Below are 20,555 nucleotides of genomic sequence, written 5' to 3' on the forward strand. Positions count from 1 at the left end.
ATGCATTTTTTGTTTGCGTTTGCTTTACTACGCGGGAAATAAGTCCTGCGCACAGGTAGCTTATTTTACTTACCTTTTTATGCTTTGTGATTGTGTTTCATTAAATTATTGTTGTTTTTTGGTGTTCATATGTTACATTTTGCAGTTAAACATATATATATTTTTTACATTGTTAAAACGCAGTCATTTTTGTTCTTCCGGTACTATTTTTTGTTGTAAGATGTCCGAAACCATGTGGTTTCATGAATAAGAGCGCTTCACGTTTAACAGATATTTCTTTAATGTCAAGGTAAATTACTCTCTCTTTTTTATTATATAACAATAGTTAAAGGCTAATAGTTTGAATTGCAAAGGTAAAACAATAATGGGCAAACTAGAAGTAGGTCTTATAACTTAAGTGTGTAAGCGAAAGCCCTCATTAGAGAACCTGTAACACAAGTTAATGAGTATACTTAGATCATAACGCAACGAAAGGTAAAATAATAACGAACTCAGTCTAAGTACTTTTATTTGTTTATTGCAGGATTACAGTAGAGGGTGAAGACATCAACGTTTTCACTGTTAATATAATGGAGAATCATGACTTGTATTTAAGGAAGAATAAAGATATACAATTGCAATATGAGCCTCCGTTATAGCATACATGATACGGAAAGCCATTTTGGCCAATTTAGACCTTTTAAACGCATCTGTCTTCTTTAAAAAGAGCGAATCATACTGAAACCCTTCACCACTCACGGCTTTCAACGCTGCATGGCATTGTAATCAGTTGCAGTGACTCAGATATATTTTGTTAAGTAGCATTACATAAAGAAGTAAAGCGACGCCAGCATACAAAAAGCAATGTGCTTTATATCCCAAGCCTCGCTTTGAAACACACAAAACAAACCGAATGGAAATAAATTAAATTCGCCTCAGATTATCAGAGAGACGAGCATTTTTTAACAGTCATACTGCAGCATATTGGTATACTGTCTTTGGTTCTGTAAGGAACACTATCATGATTGGATATCCACTGCTTGCAGCGTTAGTTTGGATTTCTTGTATTGACAGTGGATTCTCAGCTCCAGGTAAATATGTGAATGTAATATGTATGGTATGAATGTAATTACTGCTTTCCCATCAGGGTACATTATGAAAAGGGGGTTGAACTCCCAAGACGAAAGTACGTTGAGTGCATTGATAACCCTGAAATTTTGTCTTTTCACACAAGTGGCCTTAATATATATAAATATAGATAGATGGTGTTCCATGGGCATTGTTTAAATCATGCCTGTCTGAGCGTGAACAATCAGTATTGCCTATCGCGTCTCATGCTAATCACCATCAACACCACTAGCTTTTGGCGTACCACAAAGCTCTGTGTTCGGCCCATCCTGTTCACACACAGATTTATATTTTTACGGCAGGCCATCAATTTTGATACCATCTATCCAGACACATATAAGTCAGTTGAGTCAATGACTTAAGGCCAATTCACTATTTATTAATGAGGGTAAAAAACAGAAGTTAGTTCACTTTTTCTCTCGATTTTCTCAAGATGCCGAACAATCAAAGATCGGAAACAGCATGGTCACGGTAACAGATGAGGTTAAAAACCTAGGAGTCATTTTTATAACAGGTGCGATATGGCCGTGGACATCAGTATCCAGAGCCGTTTTCTATGGTCTTTAAAAATCTCCAAACTATCCCATTACCATTGACAAATGTCAAATGGAGAGGCTTGCCCATGACTTCATAACTTTACATCTTGAGGACGGAAACAGTCTGCAGAATGGTCTTTTTTTTTTTTTTTTGTTCCAAATTGAAAAACTACAATCTGTCCAAAATGCTGCAGCACGACTACTGACCAAATCCCCTCTCAGATCAAGCATTTCACCTATTCGAACCTATTCTTATTTGAACTACATTGGCTTCCAGTACGAAAGAGAATTGTTCTTTTAAGAAATACTACTGTTTGTTTTTAAATTCACCAGAATGCCCTTCATATTTTATTCTCTGCTACATCCAAGCTCAGCCAGTCCACCTTTACTCTTTGTTTTACCAGAATTGACAAAGAAATACAAAACCTACGGCCACAGGCCATTTTCAATTGCAGCACCCATTTTTTGGAAAGAACTACCCTCACGCATTCGGACAATAGATAGTGTTAAGGTTTTAAAAAATTACATGTAATTCTGATATTTTTTTTTTGTAAACAGCATTGAGACGGAAGTGCAGTGCAGTTTTTAAGAAATAAATAAATGTTATTATTATTATTATTATAAAATAATATGTGAACCTAATATCTGCCTATATATCTTGTCTTTCTTCGACCCAAATGTACCCATGAAATATAGCACAGTGCTGAGCTTATTTATGACCCGATTAAGCCGATTTTCGTGTGCATCGAAATGCTTCTTTGAAAACAATGCAAAAATAAATGAAACAAACTTCTCCAACAAGATTACGAAATTAACCCCATGCATTTGCTTTATTGGATATAGCGTTTAACATCTTGCTGGTATTGTAGAAATATATGAGGGACAGAATATCTTTTGTATTTTTAGACCTCGTTCTTAGATATCATAATGAAAAATACACAAAAAGGTAGGAGTGTCGCAGACTGTTATCATTATTTTGGTTCCTGTTGCTGTTTGTTTGTATGTGCCTGTGTATGAAGGTTTATGTACACGTGGGTGAATATCCACCCTACCTACTGACCAAATATGACAATTAAGGTCCCTCATATACAAGTGGTACGTACACCATGTAAAGGACTAGACACTGAGCAATAAGTTGAGTAAATTGTGGCTTTGAGATATATTTGAAATTGAGAGAATATGGGAAGTGTCACGAAGGAACAACTGATATTGCGTGGTAGGCCATAACAGAAGTGTTGTCATAAAAAGGTTGAAAAAAATACTTTTAAAACAAGAACTTTGACATTTTAATCTTTTCGTCAATGCAGATGAAATCTTGTTATCTTTGTTGAAAATTAGGGTTGGCAATTTTAATTTTAAAAAGTGGAGAATGTAGAAAAAATCACGCGAGCAGATGTGTTTTATTGTCATACAACGTTGTGCAGTGTGCATTAAAAAACAAAATGTGCATTAACCTTGATCTGAGATAACCACAGACAGATAATATCTTTAAAGGCGCAGACTAGAATATTTTGGTTAACTCTGCCTTTTTTGCCTGAGACATCCACAGTGTATGCTGATTTACTGCAGTCGTTCTGACTTCTTGTTATGACAGTGAGGCCTCATCTTCACTGAAGGAAATTGGGGTGTCATAGACTGCGTTCCCGTACTTAGATCGATATACCAGGTTCGATCCATCTCTAAGAGGTTTCTCGCTAAATTGATTTCAGCTTAAGAGGTTTAGATGTCTGGAAAGCCTACTGAAGCTGCTAAACGATATTTAATTATATGCTAGAAGCTTCACAGGCGTGACAGACAGCCAAGCCCCTTACGTTGATAGCAATTTAGCGAGAATCCCCTTGGAGATAGATAGATCCACAGTAAGTACAATAAGGTCTGGGAATAGTCATGAACAGATTGTTTAAAAAGGTTCCATGAAGGCGCTACTTGTATTTTACTAGAATGTATTGCTTGTCTTCTGAGGGGGAGTTGATGTGAAAGCTGCAACCGTTTTAAGTTTGTGGCACATATGATGTTTGTGACCATGTGGTTACCAGTCGGCAATCGATTGCTACAATCCTGCGACCGTTTTTTTTTTTTTTTTTTTTTTTTTTTTTTTTTTTTTTTTTTTTTTTAATTATCAAGTGGTTACTGACAGGTTGTTTACCACTCGGCAAACGATGTGACTTGAAACTTAAAAGTGGTATTTAAGATGTTGCAGATACTGTAACCTTGTTGCAACTGGTTTGCGACTGTTTGCCGAGCAAAATGTGTCAAAGCTTCTTATTCAGCTCGCAATGTGATTGCAAGCTACCGCCATATTATGATGTTGCTAGAAGTTTGTCCTAGTCTTTACTATCTTCGTTTTGGTGTTGTGGCAGTGATCTTGTCCTTCATGTCAGCGTTCATTTTTAAATTTCAGTTGATGATCGAGTTCTGCACTTTCCCGAGCCAGGTAGCACCCTATCATGGTCACTATTTCACACAAGTACCCCTGATTTAAACGCCTTCACAGCCTGCGCATGGGTCAAAACCATCCGCACCACAAGCGGCCCCATTCTATCCTACGGCTCAGAGAGTTGTCGCCAGTGTATTGAACTTGGATACAGCCCCGTTGGTCACGGCTACTCGGTTGTTTTGAAAGGCGATAATGTACTGAATAGATCCTCTCGTGCCGAAGCGCCCCTACCGGCCGATGGGAACTGGCACCACTGGTGTGTGGTGTGGAGTGGTGCCAAGAAAGAGGTTAATGTCTACAGGGATGGTCTCCACGCGCTGAGTCAACATGTTAAAGTTTCACGTATACCTGGAGGTAAAATGACATACTAATTTGGATAATATGGACATTTATTTCTCCTTGCTGTAGTCTCTTATCTTTCCATCATATCAATATGAGCAAACAGGGCACAGCATGTTTAAAAAACTTTACTGTAAACATCGTATACACTTCTTCACTGAACTGTCAAACGATTCACGGGGTTGCTTATGGTGATCATATCATAGTATTCACTTGTAACATAACGACCATAGTTTTTTTTCTTCAAGATTTTTATATCAATCAATTGATATGACCCATGATCTGGCATAGTGGCAAAATGTTTTAATATTTTTTACTTTAATTTAGGACCCATCAACGGATCGAGTCCTTCGATCTGACGAATGCAGTATGTATAACTTCTGTGAATATGTAATTTTTACATAACATTATTGTTTCAACTTGTTATGAATAAATAAGTCTTGGGTTTAAATTATGTTTCATTCTATTACACGATTTCAGGTGGTAAATGGGTTGTTGGACACACTCAGTGTGAGGCAAGTCCTGATACTCTTCCTAAACATCCATCATTTGTGGGATTCGTCGGCGGCGTCAACGTCTGGAACCATGATAAAGTCGACATCCCCGGCCTGGCAATATGTGCCAATACTAACGAGGGAAGTCTCATATCCTGGGATACTGTCACCAAGACTAACTTCAAGGTCGCAACATATGAGGAACATTGTTAAAATGTTACCACTACATTTACTTTTCTGTTATATGCCATTGGTCTATATCCTATATGGATCGCCATTAAAGTATCAACACCTCTTCCTTTTGCTTTGGGATTGTACTTTTAGATTGGAATGAACAATATGTTTCAGAAACAAAATACCAAGTTAATAAAGATTTGCCGAAAGCAACCATATGGATTCGATGTGAATGTGATACCCTAGTTAATTTTGTAATTATTGGAATTTTATAAAAACCATCCGGGCTGTTTCTAACGAATACGTGATCTATTCACACCTACAGTTGTTTTCCACATGACCTCATTACAAAAAGACTTAGAAAAAAACATAATGAGAGCGTATGTGAATTTAAAATGCATATCTCTCGGTCAGCTATTTTATTCCTTTGAATTAACCTCCATGACTGACTTGCAACTCGCCACATCACATCTTAATCAATTAAAACTCTTTCCATCAATTACAAAATGCAATGTAAATTAACTTTTAATGGCCGACACGCAACCAGCATCATATACATATACTTAGATCTGAATATGTTAAAGGTAAATGCTTGATAAAACCTTAATTAGCATACTATTTTCCATCAGTTTAATTATATCAGAATATATCCTTAAATTACATTCAAGTCACCATGGTTATGAATTAAGGATTCACCACATATGTTTAATTCTTCTGTGCCTGTGAAGCTGAGCCAGTCTGATTCAAATATCGTTTTGTCCTGTTTTATTGAATTTACCCTTCTTCCCCTATTTTTGATATCACGGCATCCAGCTGCCTTACAAAATAGCAGCGCGTTTTTATTCAGCTGCCCAATTGTTATCATAACGAGACAGCAGTCCGAAGATCTATTTGAATATCGTCACCAAAAATTGACCGATCACAATTTTCTTATTAAAATTTTCCCTTACTCACAATTAAAAATTGTTAATTTTTGTTGTTGATTTAAATTATTGATATTGTAAAAAAAATTAAGAAATATTTCGTGTTTGTAGAAAACAGTAGGGTTTTAGTAACAGAACCGCATGGGGTGATGAATAATACAACAAAAAGGAAAATGTTGCCTTTAAAGTAGTTAATTTCCTTGCACTTATATGTATCCGGTAGATAAGTAATTGACATACACACAACGAGAAAAAGCCATTTTGGCCAATTTAGGCCTTTGTAAATAACAACTTATAAAACGATTCACAAGGAATTAGGTCTCAAGCTGTTTACAAGCGATTAAATAAAAGCAACTTTCCCAGCAAGATTATGATATGAACCCGCATGTATTTGCTGTATTGGATGTAGCGTTTAACATCTTGCTGGTATTGTAGAAATATATAAGGGAGAAAATATATATTTTGTATTTTTAGGCATCGTTCTTAGATATCATAATGCAAAATGCACAAAAAGTTATGAGGAGTGTCGTAGACTGTTATAATTATTTTGGTTCCTGTTGTTTGTGTGTATGGACCTGGCTGTGGTTTGTAATGGTATGTAGAAAAGGATTCCAATAACGATATGTAAGTACGCCAAAACACCCTCCAAATGAATGACTTAAATACTGCTATTAGAAGTGTATAATGTCTCTTTAATGCAAAAAAAAAACTTGTTGCATTAGTTTTTCAGTTTAAATGTTTCATTGAACATGCAGACAAACTACAAAAAGACGTGAGTATAATAAAGAAAATGTGATTTAGACTCGTGTCTCGATTTGAAACGACAAACCTGTATAGATTAGCCACGTATCTTGTCATCCGAGAAGCAAGCATATGTTTAGAGTCATTCTGCAGTAGGTCCTGTGCCATCCTATTTTTCGTGAGAGCCGCAATGTGTGGACATTTCCTGCTTGCAGCGTTGGCTTTGTCTTGTTGTATTGGCAGCGAAGCAATACTCCCAGTGCCAGGTATTTAGCTTGAGCTACATAATATATATATATATATATATATATATATATATATATATATATATATATATATATATATATATATATATATATATTCCGGCTTTGGCTTTGTGTTATTGAATTGGCAGCAAATCAGCAAAACCAGTGCTAATTATTTAGATTGAGCTACATAAAATCTTTATATATAATGTTTTTAAAATGTATTATATGTTTATGGAACATTGTGAATAAGGAATTATATAATATTAGTCCATTTGCTTACTTATTTCATTCATAACATTTAAACACCATATGGTTTCATAACTAAGACAATCTTAGATTTTGCCTGCGGTTATTACTTTTAACTACTTACGTGTATTGCACTGTTAACGAAACCCACTATGATGTCGTTCTCTAATATTTACCTATTTATTGCTCGAAATATGGTAAGACAATTTCAGATACTCGACTCCTGATGCTTATTAAAAGGATTTGTGTGTTTTTGTGCATGGGTCGGTGGGTGGGTATTTTATAACTTTTGTATTGCTGAAAAGTTACTTTTTAAAGGCACTTATGGCCGTGCTTCGTAGATAAGTCTACTTAAAAAAGGAGATCATCCAATATCGATATGTAAGTACGCCATTAATGCCCCCAAGTGACTAAAATGCTGCTATTAGAGGTGTATAATGGGTCCAATGTGCTCTAAAAAACTCATGGCATTGGTATTTAAGTTTAAATATATCATTAACCATGCAAGCAGGAAAACTGCAAAAAGACGTGAGTATAATAAAGACAATGCATTTTAGACTCATGTCTCGTTTCGAAAGTGCACGCCCACATAGATAAACCTCGGATCACACTAGAAGCAAGCATATGTTTACAGTCAGTCTGCAGTAGGCCATATACCATCATTTCTATTGCGAAAGCCACCATGTTTGGGCATTTCCTGCTTCCGGCTTTGGCTTGGGCTTATTGAATTGGCAGCAAATCAGCAAAACCATTGCCAAGTATTTAGATTGAGCTACATAATTTTTTTTATATAATATGTTTTTTTATATAATGTATGATATGTTTATGGAACATTGTGAATAAGGAATCAGTAAACAGATTAACATAAAGTTTGGCCAAACGAAAAGTTTATAGTCAGATCTCCCTTTTCGCGTGAAGGATCCTATTAGGTTTTAAGCTCAAAATCCCTACCTGGGAATTTCCCACAATTTTTGACTGATAAATGAAAATAAGGATTAAAAATTTGTTCTAATAACTTTTAATTATCTCTTTGATGTCATTGTGACATCAGTTCGTTAATGGAATTCCTAAGAGAAGCAAACAAAACACATTGCCTTTTCTACTTCATACGACAACCATTAAAAGAGATATTTTGGATCTCCATATTTTCCAAAAAGAGTCACACGCCTCACAAAGGACCCTCATGTCAGTGTCTAGTCACAGTAACAGTCGCTTTTACGCTTGACCTCTTCCGGCTGCTACCAGCGCTGTCAAGTGGCAAGGCATTCCTTGGGATAGGTTTTTAGAGTTCAATCTGGAATAACATTCCAGGTATCGGACAAAAACTCCAATTTGGTCCAGTTTTGTTGTCGGACATGTAGGCCATTCATTTGGCGAGTAATGGCCTATCCACATATTGTCTACGTGGTTCAAATATGGATGTTTTGATGACCAAGGTAGCTGTTCATTCCCTTGGTTCTCTAAGTAATCTGTTATTAAAAGTGCTCTGTGTGAACCGGCAATCTCACCGTACAACCTTAAATTGTTCCTAAGGCGCCCCCAATCAAATAATAGTCAAGTGGTTCCCAGATTATTCCTTTATTTAATCTGATTCAGGTTTTCGTAGATGACTGCCATTGGTGTTTTGGCACCAATGTGGTATCCACTTCAAATACTTACGCTGTTTATGACCTAATTCACTTTAGACGCGGCACACACTTCGTCGTTGGCCTCTTCTGGATGTCTGTAAACTCTGTTTCGACTAGTTGAGCGGTACAGGTGAAATCTGACCTCAATAAAGAAAGCCACGAGGTTTCAGTGTTCAACCCAGAAACGATCAAGGTCCCCAGTTAATTAGACAAACATACAACGATGTTGTGCTGTTTACAGTGGGTTCCTCGGAGGTTGTCTGGTATTCTAACCTGCTAAAACCAGTTTGATGTTCGCTAAGGGCCTTGAAAATGCGTTTTGGTGGTAATTTACCCCTCCTTCTGAACGGACTGGGTGGTTTTTGTTTAGTTGCAACAGCATATCCAGAAAGACAATTGGTCCTGTACCCTGGTGGTAAGATTTTCATACATTGGATATGGCCTGTATGTAGGTATATCAGTCTGGGCATTACTCTATAAAACTAAAACTGTGCGGACCGTTTGGCTTGGCGCAGTTAACTGTCTGTCACTGAATACCTGGTACCTCGTATTCAGTTAATTGGAAGCGACACACTTCTCCATTCACATATCTTATATGAGATTTTTTTTTTTAAAGAACGCATTCCTACCTAGGCATATCCTCGAAACTGAAATATTCCATATCATATGTCAAGTCTGTATTTCTCCCTACCTCTAGTTCCTGATTTTCTACAACTAACTGATCTATTATGTTGTAAACCTAGGATCGAACTGAACTGTTTTATGCAAGAAGCATAGATTCACCAAATCATTTGATAATGTACACAAAGGACTAATATACAGCCAAAACTCCTAAGAGAGCCCCCCCCCCCAAAAAAAAAAAAATATATTTTTTTTTTATCTCACGAAAGCAGTTCAACTTAAGATCAATCTGCCTGAATTTCAATCTGGCCTGTGTCATGTACAACATTAGGGGATGGCTTCATGTTTCATCAAAACAGAACACTTGCTCACAGTTCTCGTCTGGGGAGTGATTTGTTGCAGAAACCCAATGTTCTGAGGAGGGAGCAACCATCTTTAAACCCTTATATTAACCCTACTGAGCACCTGTGGCATGAATTGGAGTGTGCAATTCAGCGTTGAACCAACCTCCTAATAATCTGGACCAACTCTGCCAAGCTCTGTCGGAAGAATGGGACAATACCCCACAAAACAGAACTGTTACCCTTGGTGAAAGCAAGCCGCCTACAGGAGATAATTGCAGTACACGGAAGACACGCACGCTATTAGACAAAAAACCTTCAACAAGCAATTCCTAATGCTTTTTGTGTGTAAATTTGGTGACATTTGGTGGTGTATTTTCAATTTAATCAACATTTCTTTACTTCTTTGGAAATCACAGTGAAACATTTGATTTAAGGGGTACAGTGTTATGAATGTGAATAAAGGCTATTAAATAGGGATATCTTCACCTCTGTTAGTAATGATATCTGAAACAAAAACACTATTCATAACAATCTACACTTGATGTGATAATTTGTAAATAAAATTGCTTTTGACAACCTTTTTAACCAATGTTGTAAAGCGTGCTATACGTGGTACATGAGACACCTTAAAGAAAAAGTACTGAGAAGTTAATGGTCTGGAGTCATCACTTCAACAGCTTGAATACAAATTTCATGTCTGTTGTGTTTTCCATTTCAGTGTTTATATATGTTTCATTTTGGAAAATGGTAAAATGTGTAAGAGTTTTGTTTCAATATGACATAAATTGTCTTAAAAATATACTAAAAATTAAAAACTTAAAAATTCTTACCATTTGATCAGAATAAGCGTCTTTGTTCTGTTGATGTCCTTTGTTTAAGCCAGTATTCATATTTACTTTTACAAGGCGGTCGGGTTCTGCATTTCCCTGAACCAGATAACACCATCTCTTGGTCACATCTACAAGCGAGTACCCCCGATCTGGATGCTTTTACAGCCTGCACATGGATCAAAAGCACCCGCACAACAAGCGGCCCCATTCTATCCTACGGCTCAGAGAGTTGTCGCCAGTGTATTGAACTTGGATACAGCCCCGTTGGTCACGGCTACTCGGTTGTTTTGAAAGGCGATAATGTATTGGGTGGGTCCCCTCGTGCTGAAGCACCCCTACCGGCCGATGGGAACTGGCACCACTGGTGTGTGGTGTGGAGTGGTGCCAAGAGAGAGGTTAATATCTACAGGGATGGTCTCCACACGCTGAGCCAACTTGTTAAAGTTTCACACATACCCGGAGGTAATAAGAAAATGGTGTATGGACAGCACGGAAAGATAAATATTTGCTATAGTTATTTGGCTTCCGAGCATATCAATATGAACAACCAGAACAAAGTATGTAAACAGCTTCAATCCAGACAATTTACTAATTTCTACAGTAAAAATATTCAAATGATTTGCTATTGATATTCATGTTAAACAGGTTAATTCCATTTCAAAATTTTTGTTATATCAAGTTATCTTATATAATCCATAAACTGGTGTTAATATGTGTAATTTTCCTTTCTCTAATTTAGGACGCATCTAGACGGGAGTTCTTAACTTTAACGAATTCAGAGTATAATCCTTTGTTAATATGTAACTTTAACAAAGCACTGTTGTTATTATTATAATAATATAAATAATTGGTCAAATAATTCAAATAAGCTTTATATTTATAATGACAAAATTCCAGGTGGCAATTGGGTGGTTGGACACACCCATTACGAGGCAACGCCTTATGCAAATCCTAGGCATCCCTCATTTGTTGGATTCGTCGGCGGCGTCAACGTCTGGGACCATGATAAAGTCGACATCCCCGGCCTAGCAATTTGTGGAAATACTAACGAGGGCAGTCTCATATCCTGGAATACTGTCACCAAGAATAACTTCAAGGTTGCGACATATAAAGAGAGCTGTTAAAATGCTACCACTTCAATTATTTTCTGTAATTTGAAATTGGTCAGCATCTTATATTGATCGCCATTAAAGCATAAACACAACTTCCTTTTGCTTTGAAATTTTACTTTTAGATTGGAGAGAACTATATCTTTCAGTATAGACATACCAAGTTAATAAAGAATTGCTCAAAGGTAATATATGTATTCGACGTGTGTATGGGATCCTTTGTTTATTTTGTTACTACTAGAATTTTATGGAAAACATCCGGCCTGATTCTTACTTATACGTGATCTATTCACACCTACAGTTGTCCTTACGTGATATGATTTGGAACATGAATATCACAAAATAAGGGCTAATAAAGAAACATAATGAGAGTGTATGTGAAGTTAAAATATACGTCTCTCAGTCACCTCTTTTATTCGTTTGAATTAAGTTCTATGACTGACTTGCAACTCGTCAAGTCACATCTTAAAGGGATAATAACTCTTCGTATGAGATCTATATTTCACAATAAAAACACTGTTTTACTACAAAAGCAGCAGTTATAGCTATTATGCAGATATCTGAATAGATGGCTATACTCTGTTATAATCTCTTAAGTGATTATAACTTTAAACAAAAATTTTTAGAAAAAAATCAGGAACTAACTTTGAATGTAGAAATGGATTCGTTAATCATTGGTAAGTATAGGAAAATTGTCGTTTACTCCGACAATTTATTTTTTGGCCAAAACGAACAGTTGTTATCCCTTTAATCATTTAAAACTTATATCTTTCCATCAATAACAGATTGCAGTGTAAAGAAATGTTAAAAGCTGATATGCAACCAGCTTCATATATGTTTATAAATAAAGGTTTGACTACATATGTTGCAGTGAAAACTCAGCCGTGTCTCTGAAGGTGAGCCGGTATGATTCAAATATTATTTTCCCTATTGTATTGTATTTCCCCTTCTCTCCCTATTTCTGATGTTATGTCATCCAGGTGCCTAAAAATTGCGGCATGCTTTTTTCACTTCTGTTTTTAGTCAACTGTCCAATTGTTTTCAAAATGACAAAGCGGTCCTTACATCTATTTGAATACCGTCATCAAAAGTTGACCAATTTTCTCATTAAAGTTTTTCCTTTCTCACTATTAAAAATTGTTAATTTTTTTTATTGATTTAAAGTATTGATATCGTAAAAATTTTTTTTTAAAATATTTTGTTTTTGGAAAACTGTAGGGTTTAAGTAACAGAGCCGCATGGGGTGCCATGGTGAATAATACAACGAAAAGGAAAATGTTGCTCTTACGGTATTTAATTTCATTGCACGTATATGTATATAAGTAATTGACATACGTGAAACGAGGAAAAAAGCAACTTGGCAAATTTAAGCCTTTTAAACGCATCTGTCTTCCTTAATAAGAGAGATCATGTTGAAGCCCTTCCCTGGCCATTTCACATAATACAAAGTTGTACTTTGCCGGCGGTACATTACATGTACGTGCACGTATTACCTTGATGTTTACCAGTAGCTATGATGCTTTAAAACCTTTTAAAAATATTCTTTGTTTGCAATATAGCAATCAAATTTTAATTATAGACTCTTAATGCTTGAGTTGTGTCTTTTAGGTGTGTTGATAACAGGTTTGACATTTTAGTGAAGGTTATTTGTCTTTTTCTTGGTTTTAAAAGTGAAAATGAGGTCGAGTCCGGTAATTGCATTGTTAATGTCATTATTTCAGGATTTGTTTTCAATTATTAAATTTAAAAAATGGAATAAAACATTAAAGCCAAATACAGGAGCAATAATTCATGAATAGGGGAAGTTGTTGTGGAAAAATTCGTTTTAGCGGGAAGGTATCGTGTCGATTACCTACCCCTGTATGTACTTTTAAACTTTACCTCAAAGCATGAACCCAGAAATTGGCTTCCATTAACTTTTCTATCTCTTTGGTGACTTTAAATCAACTTTTGCTTTGCACACTTGTTGAAAGAAGGTTTTGAGAATTTCTACTATAGAGGTACAATTACCTTGACCAGCATGTATGGTCTTCAGAAAAAAAGTCTTCAAGCAGCTCTTGGAAAACATCGTCAGGGAACAAAGAAAACAAAATTAAAATTGTTGAACCCACAGTGCTAACCGTTAAAGCGAACCATAAATTTACCAGTACTATAAAGAGATATTAGCCGATAAAGAATATCTAGTCCATTTTAAAAGCGGTGCTTACTAAGTTCATTTATACACTCTTGCCCAAAATGGTTGGTACACGGAAATTTTGGGAGGCATATTGCCCTGTTTCTTTCATTATTATTGTTATTATCAAATTAATACTGTTTATATTGTTAAATATGTGAAGCTGGAGGATTGGTAAAGTCAAGGAGAAACAAACAATGCAAATGTGAAAAAAGCGTAAATTTATTTAGGGTATTTTTTCTCATGCCCTCAAAAAGAGTACTTTTTTTGCATAACAGTACCAAGTGAAAAATTAAACATTAATGTATACTGTGATTGACAATTAACATGAAATTAGGGGAAATTGTCAAGAAACATCTTCAGAGTTCATTATTAATCTAAATAGCGGGCATGCCCACCCCGAGCTTGGATTATGGCCGCCAGACGGCGTGGCATACTGTGAACTAGAGTTACAGCTCTTTGAAGAGGAATTCTGGTCCATTCATCTTGCAGGGCATCTCGCAGTTCATCTAGATTTGCAGGGGGCACGTTTCTCCTCTGAATGGCACGACCAAGTTCGTCCCACATGTGCTCAATTGGGTTTGCACCTGGGCTTCTTGCTGGCTGTGGCATCGGCTGAATGTTGTTTTTTCGAATATAGTCAGCAATTGAGCGGTCTGTTTGGGGAGTTGGATTGTCATGTTACAATCTAAACTTGTCTCTGTATATTCCTCTTGCGAACGGCTCCAGGTACTGCTGGGGAATGTCTCTGTATCTGGCAGCGTTAAGGTTTTCATCCAGAGGAAGCAATGGGCAAATACCGTTGCTGCAAATGGCACCCCAAACATATACAGAACCACCTCCTCCAGCTATGAGAGTACGTAGGCTCCCTGGGGAGAGGCTGTTAAATGAAAATATCCAGGAAACAATAGCTGGAGGAGGTGGTTCTGTACATGTATGGGGTGCCATTCGGTATATGCCCATTGCTTCCTCTGGATGAAAACCTTAACGCTGCCAGATACAGAGACATTCTCCAGCAGAACCTGGAGCCGTTCGCAAGACGGATATACAGAGACAAGTTAAGATTGCAACACGACAATCCAACTCCTCAAACAGTCCGCTTAATTGCAGACTTTATCCTACAAAACAACATTCAGCTGATGCCACAGCCAGCAAGAAGCCCAGATGCAAACTCAATTGAGCACATGTGGGACGAACTTGGTCGTGCTATTCAGAGGAGAAACCTTTCCCCTGCAAATCAAGATGAACTGCGAGTTGCCCTTCAAGATGAATGGACCAGAATTCCTCTCCAAAGAGCTGTAACTCTAGTTCACAGTATGCCACGCCGTCTGGGGGCCATAATCCAAGCTCGGGGTGGGCATGCCCGCTATTTAGATTAATAATGAACTCTAAAGACGATTCTTGACAATCCCTCCTAATTTCATATTAATTGTCAATCTCAGTATAAATTTATGTTTAATTTTTCACTTGGTACTGTTATGCAAAAAAAGTACTCTTTTTGGGGGCATGAGAAAAAATACCCTAAATAAATTTACGTTTTTTTCACATTTGCATTGTTTGTTTCTCCTTGACTTTACCAATCCTCCAGCTTCACATATTTAACAATATAAACAGTATTAATTTGATAATATCAATAATAATGAAAGAAACAGGGCGATACGCCTCCCAAAATTTCCGTGTACCAACCATTTTGGGCAAGAGTGTAGTATTTCAACTTTATATGCTTTCACAACTAACACAATATTTGTCTTTGTCCACGGTTGTTATTTTAACCATATGTTACATACAGCTGGACTGTTTAAAATAACCTTATTGGTTACTATACAATTTACAAAATTCACTATGATATCTTTTCTCTCTCTATTTACCTATTTATTGCTCGAAACGTAGTAATACAGTTTCAGATACTCGACTCAATGCTAATAAAAACGATGTGTATGTTTGTGTGCATTGGTTGGTAGGTTAGTATGACCTTACAAAATAAGACAATTTCACTTGTTTAAGCACTTCCTGTCGTGAATTGAAATGAGATGTAAAAACAGTCCCGATGACGTTATTTAAGAACGTCCAAAATGCCCCCAAAATGATTTAAATGTTGTTTTAGAGGTGTATTACGTGATCAATGTGTACTAAAATGTCCATTGCATTGCCATTCCAGTTTAAATATTATTGAACATGGAAGCAGGCGAACTACAATGAGACGTGCATAACAAATTCAAAAAGATTTTATACCCATGTCTCGTTTTAAAACATTTAACTGGTAGGCCCGCATAGTTTGACATCAGATCATCAGAGAAACTAGCATATGTTTATAGTCTGCCTGCAGCATTCCTACTCTGTTTTCGTGAGAGACACCATGTTTGGACATTTTCTGGTTGCAGCGTTGGCTTTGACCTGTCGTATTGGTAGCGGATCAGCAGCCCCAGGGTCAGGTATTTAGCTAGATTTAAAATATATGTACGGGACCGGCCAACTGTATAATATGTTTACGGTACATTGTCAACAATACATGATAAAGCAGAATGCACGTACATATACGCATCATAAAAAGTTTAGTCACTGGCTTAAGCATTTTGGTAAACTCTCCTTTTTCGCTTGAAGGATTCTGTTAGGTATTAAGGATATTGTAGCCCTTCATTATCATCCAGAAATTAAGTTTTTCCTGCATCTAATTATTCAGTAATGCATCTATCTTTGTGCTGATTAAATACAATAAAAAACGTCGGAAATACAAACTGTCGGCGTGCATATTACTCGTTGCAATGTATAAGCATAGGCAACTCAGAGCTTTAATTGTCAGTAAAAAACCTTTTCTATTTTGAGGTGAGATAGCAATAGGTGTGGGGCATAACTTCATCCCTGAACAAAATTTTAACATTGGCAGAGTTGACCACGAGTGTTTGGGCTACAATCCTTTGCCGTCATGTTGATTTATATGATTTTGATATGGTATAATGAGCCCCTTATTACAGATTTTGATTAAACAAATGTAATATTTTGCTTTATTAACCATAAATCTTAACTAAGACTTCTAAAAAAGATGCTGGCAGGAGTTTGGAGTTCTAAATGATGTCATTATATCGGTGTTAAAACGGTGATCGTGGGTGCTCAGGTAAAGGAGAAGTTTGAGAAACCGATTTTTTCAGATTTTGCCCATAAATCGCAATTATTATGTCATCAGTAAGATTACATATGTGTACATGTAAATTGATTTAGTCACTGAACACCGAAGATTTATCTATTATCGAAAATAATGTATGGGATGCATTTAATAAGGAGTTATGGGCGAAGAGTGACAATATCCTTAAGAAACGGTTGGTCTCCATAGTGTCTTTGATTCAGCAATATGCATCCAAATTTGCAGACCGGTGTGGCAGGAGTGCACGTCCTAGTAACGCAAGTCCGCCCGGACACTAAGACCTGGGAATGCAAGTCCTAGGGCATGCATTGCTAGGAATGGAAGTCCTAGGACATACGTTACTAGGATTCAATGTCCGTAGGACAAAGGCTCCCAAGTAATGTAAGTCCTACTTGTAGTAATGCACGCCCTAATGGGACGTGCGTTCCTGACATTTTAGTAACGCATGTCCTATATAGTTTACTCCAAGAAATGACATGAATAAATAGATATAGAGACATACTAGTTTTAAAGATATAATAAACGTTTGTTTTATTCTATTTATATGACATTTTATCTTTATATTTTACAATTTTTTCCGATAGGCAGTTTATATGCATCTTAATGAAAAAACAAAAACAATTAATTTTTATGTGTATTCTTCATCTAGTAAACGCAAATTTTGACGTGTTAACGCATATTTTTGGCGTACTCCTCCCTCAGTGCACAATATGTATGAGCCTGGTTTGGCCGATATTTTCTTAACAAAATAATTCACCATCCAAAGGCATCCCTTACTTTTACCCTGTGAAGTATATGTACAGTATGTACAGTGTATATTATTTTATGTCCTTTTCTACTGGGGTGTATATCTTTTGTGTTTTGTGTCGAAATTCTTATTTTCTCTCCCTCCCCCCTTTTTCAAAAGCTTATTCCTAAGAGAAAAATCACTTTACACAAAACGCGGGATCTCCGTTCTTAGATTTATATTTCGGATTACACTCGCTGAAATTGAAAAATAACCTCAAACTCGATGGAAATTTGCTCTTGGAAAGTATAGGCTGAGATTTAAGCCAAATCATGACAGTTTGGAAATAGAAAATTGCAATATATGTATATAATGTTCTGTAATAACCCTTTGCTATTTTGGTGCTCTGACACTTAAAACACAAAACAAAAAAGTAATGAGCACGGTATTTCGAACACATATTAGACATTAAAAAAAAACATTAAACATTTTGCTACTAGTGATAAATAGGGGTAAGAGGGGGTTATGGTCAAGCCAAAGATAGGTCTCGAACCCATAGATGCAACAGAACGATTGATGATATCTTACCTTGTGGTCTTGCAGGCTAACCACTACACAGACGAGCTGAAGTTGCAAACATATCATTTTTGTCTGATATATGGCTCACCAGAAGGATTTCATATACATTTATAGTTTTATCATTTAACAGTATTATTGCCTAAAGATAGGACTTTCAAATGGCCGGACTTTTATTACTGTCATATGTGTAACAGGAATAAAAGTCCGACAGTAATACAAATCTAACCTACTCTAATTATAAGCCAGGAACCTAAGTCCTTGTAGGACTACTATTCCCAAGTAATGTTAGTCTTACGGACAACCATTACCAGTAACCGAGGTCCGAAGCCAGTATTCATATTTCTGCATTTCCCTGAACCGGATAGCACCCTGTCATGGTCACAACTACACGCGACTACTCCGGATCTGAACGCCTTCACAGCCTGCGCATGGATCAAAACCATCCGCACCACAAGCGGCCCCATTCTATCCTACGGCTCAAAGAGTTGTCGCCAGTGTATTGAACTTGGATACAGCCCCGTTGGTCACGGCTACTCGGTTGTTTTGAAAGGCGATGACGTACTGAATAGGTCCCCTCGTGCTGAAGGACCCGTACCAGCCGATGGGAACTGGCACCACTGGTGTGTGGTGTGGAGTGGTGCCAAGAGAGAGATTAATATGTACAGGGATGGTCTTCACACACTGAGTCGTCCTGTGAACGTTTCACTTATACCTGGAGGTAAGAGCATGGTTGTTTGAATGCTACATAAAGAATACCTCTGTTTATCCAGCAATTTGATGAAAAATCGTGCATTTCACCTAATTTGGCACAGTTGTGAAGAATGGAAATATAGGGGAAAGGAAAAGGCCAATATTAATGGCTAAAGATGTCATTTAATGACTACATAAAAACAGCGTGCATGTAGTATCAACAACTGCTTCTTGGGCAAAATGGCCTCCAAAAGTAAAGAAGCAGTCCACCCGCTAAAGATATCCAGCAACATAGATTCACTTTAACTATAAGCGCGAAATTTGCCACAGTTGTAGAGGACTTTTTTTAGCATTTTTAGTTATATGGGCATATCTGAAAATTCCAATGTGGTCGTCAAATACAATATGTCCACCCAAAAAACTTTTTCAAAGTTAACTTATCTACATGCATCATTTTTTATATTCTTTAATGGTTAGATAATACCCCTGTATGAATGTATAATTAAAAGCAGTTGCATACTGGAACCATTCCTTAGGCCGCATTCACAACTAAAGTTGATCCGTGGACTAACAGATCCACGGATCAAATATGGTTGACCCACTTGAATGCTTACTGCGTAATCCTTGCAGGGAATCTATTCAGTTTATATCAGGGAGTTATGCGGCAAGTTTTCAAGTCGATCGACCATGATTGATAAGCAGATCAGTTAGTCGGCGGACCAATTTGTTCTGAATGCTCCCATAGAAACTTGGACTACAGTTAACAAATATATAGTATGATTGATCGTCCAAGATTTCATATTTGTCTATATCCTCTCCATAACTACTTGATTTCAGGTGGCAAGTGGGTGGTTGGACACACATATAACGAGGCAACGCCTTATGCACATCCTAGGCATCCATCTTTTGTCGGATTCGTCGGTGGCGTCAACGTCTGGGACCGCGATAACGTCGACATCCCCGGCCTGGGAATATGTGCCAATACTAACGAAGGGAGTCTCATATCCTGGGATACTGTCACCAAAACCAACTTCAAGGTCGCAACATACAAGGAGTATTGTTAAAATGTTACCACTACTATTAGATTACTGCAATGTGAGATTGGGCAGTAGTATGGATCACTATTAAAAAGCATTAACACTTCTTCCCTTTCCTTTGAATTTAACCTTTGAGATTGAAATTAACTGCATTTTTTAGAATCGACATAACAAGTTAATAAAGAATTGCTGAAAGTGACAATATGGATTCGACATGTATATGTGACCCTTTTTTAATTTTGTAATTATTGGAATTTTATAAAAACCATCCAGCCTGTTTCTAACTAATACGTTATCTATTCACACCTACAGTTGTTTTCCACATGACCTCATTTCAAACATGAATATCACAGAATAAGGGCTAAGAAAGAAACATAATGAGAGTGTATGTGAAGATAAAATGTTTATCTCTCAGTCACTTCTTTTAGTCCTT

General features: G+C 36.8%; 2 protein-coding genes and 1 long non-coding RNA gene across 3 annotated transcripts; all 3 read left to right on the forward strand.

The window, feature by feature from the left end:
* The first annotated feature begins 3,189 nt into the window (after positions 1 to 3,189).
* LOC106166827 (uncharacterized) lies at positions 3,190 to 5,324 on the forward strand. Its single transcript, XR_001238852.2, has 3 exons — positions 3,190 to 3,309; positions 4,045 to 4,434; positions 4,900 to 5,324. It is a non-coding gene; the product is annotated as an uncharacterized LOC106166827 (long non-coding RNA).
* A 4,720-nt stretch (positions 5,325 to 10,044) lies between these two features.
* LOC147760551 (neuronal pentraxin receptor-like) lies at positions 10,045 to 12,753 on the forward strand. Its single transcript, XM_087018819.1, has 3 exons — positions 10,045 to 10,082; positions 10,718 to 11,130; positions 11,566 to 12,753. The coding sequence occupies exons 1-3, from the start codon at positions 10,045 to 10,047 to the stop codon at positions 11,790 to 11,792; spliced, it is 678 nt and encodes a 225-aa protein (XP_086874945.1). The 3' UTR covers positions 11,793 to 12,753.
* A 5,924-nt stretch (positions 12,754 to 18,677) lies between these two features.
* On the forward strand, positions 18,678 to 20,315 carry LOC147760552 (pentraxin-4-like). The gene is made up of 2 exons (XM_086994048.1): positions 18,678 to 19,113; positions 19,923 to 20,315. Exons 1-2 carry the CDS (start codon positions 18,678 to 18,680, stop codon positions 20,147 to 20,149), a joined length of 663 nt encoding a protein of 220 aa, XP_086850174.1. The 3' UTR covers positions 20,150 to 20,315.
* The last annotated feature ends 240 nt before the right edge of the window (positions 20,316 to 20,555 follow it).

Source organism: Lingula anatina, chromosome 8 (genome assembly GCF_051362555.1).
Source record: "Lingula anatina isolate TDL-2025a chromosome 8, LinAna3.0, whole genome shotgun sequence".
NCBI lineage: Eukaryota > Metazoa > Brachiopoda > Lingulata > Lingulida > Lingulidae > Lingula > Lingula anatina.

Bases quoted from the DNA above. Each gene is read 5' to 3' on its own strand.
- LOC147760551 (XM_087018819.1), top strand. From the start codon at position 10,045: ATGGGACAATACCCCACAAAACAGAACTGTTACCCTTG. The intron at 10,083-10,717 runs GTGAAAGCAAGC...CCTTTGTTTAAG, and splicing joins AAACAGAACTGTTACCCTTG to CCAGTATTCATATTTACTTT. The intron at 11,131-11,565 runs GTAATAAGAAAA...ACAAAATTCCAG, and splicing joins AGTTTCACACATACCCGGAG to GTGGCAATTGGGTGGTTGGA.
- LOC147760552 (XM_086994048.1), top strand. From the start codon at position 18,678: ATGTTAGTCTTACGGACAACCATTACCAGTAACCGAGGTCCGAAGCCA. The intron at 19,114-19,922 runs GTAAGAGCATGG...ACTTGATTTCAG, and splicing joins CGTTTCACTTATACCTGGAG to GTGGCAAGTGGGTGGTTGGA.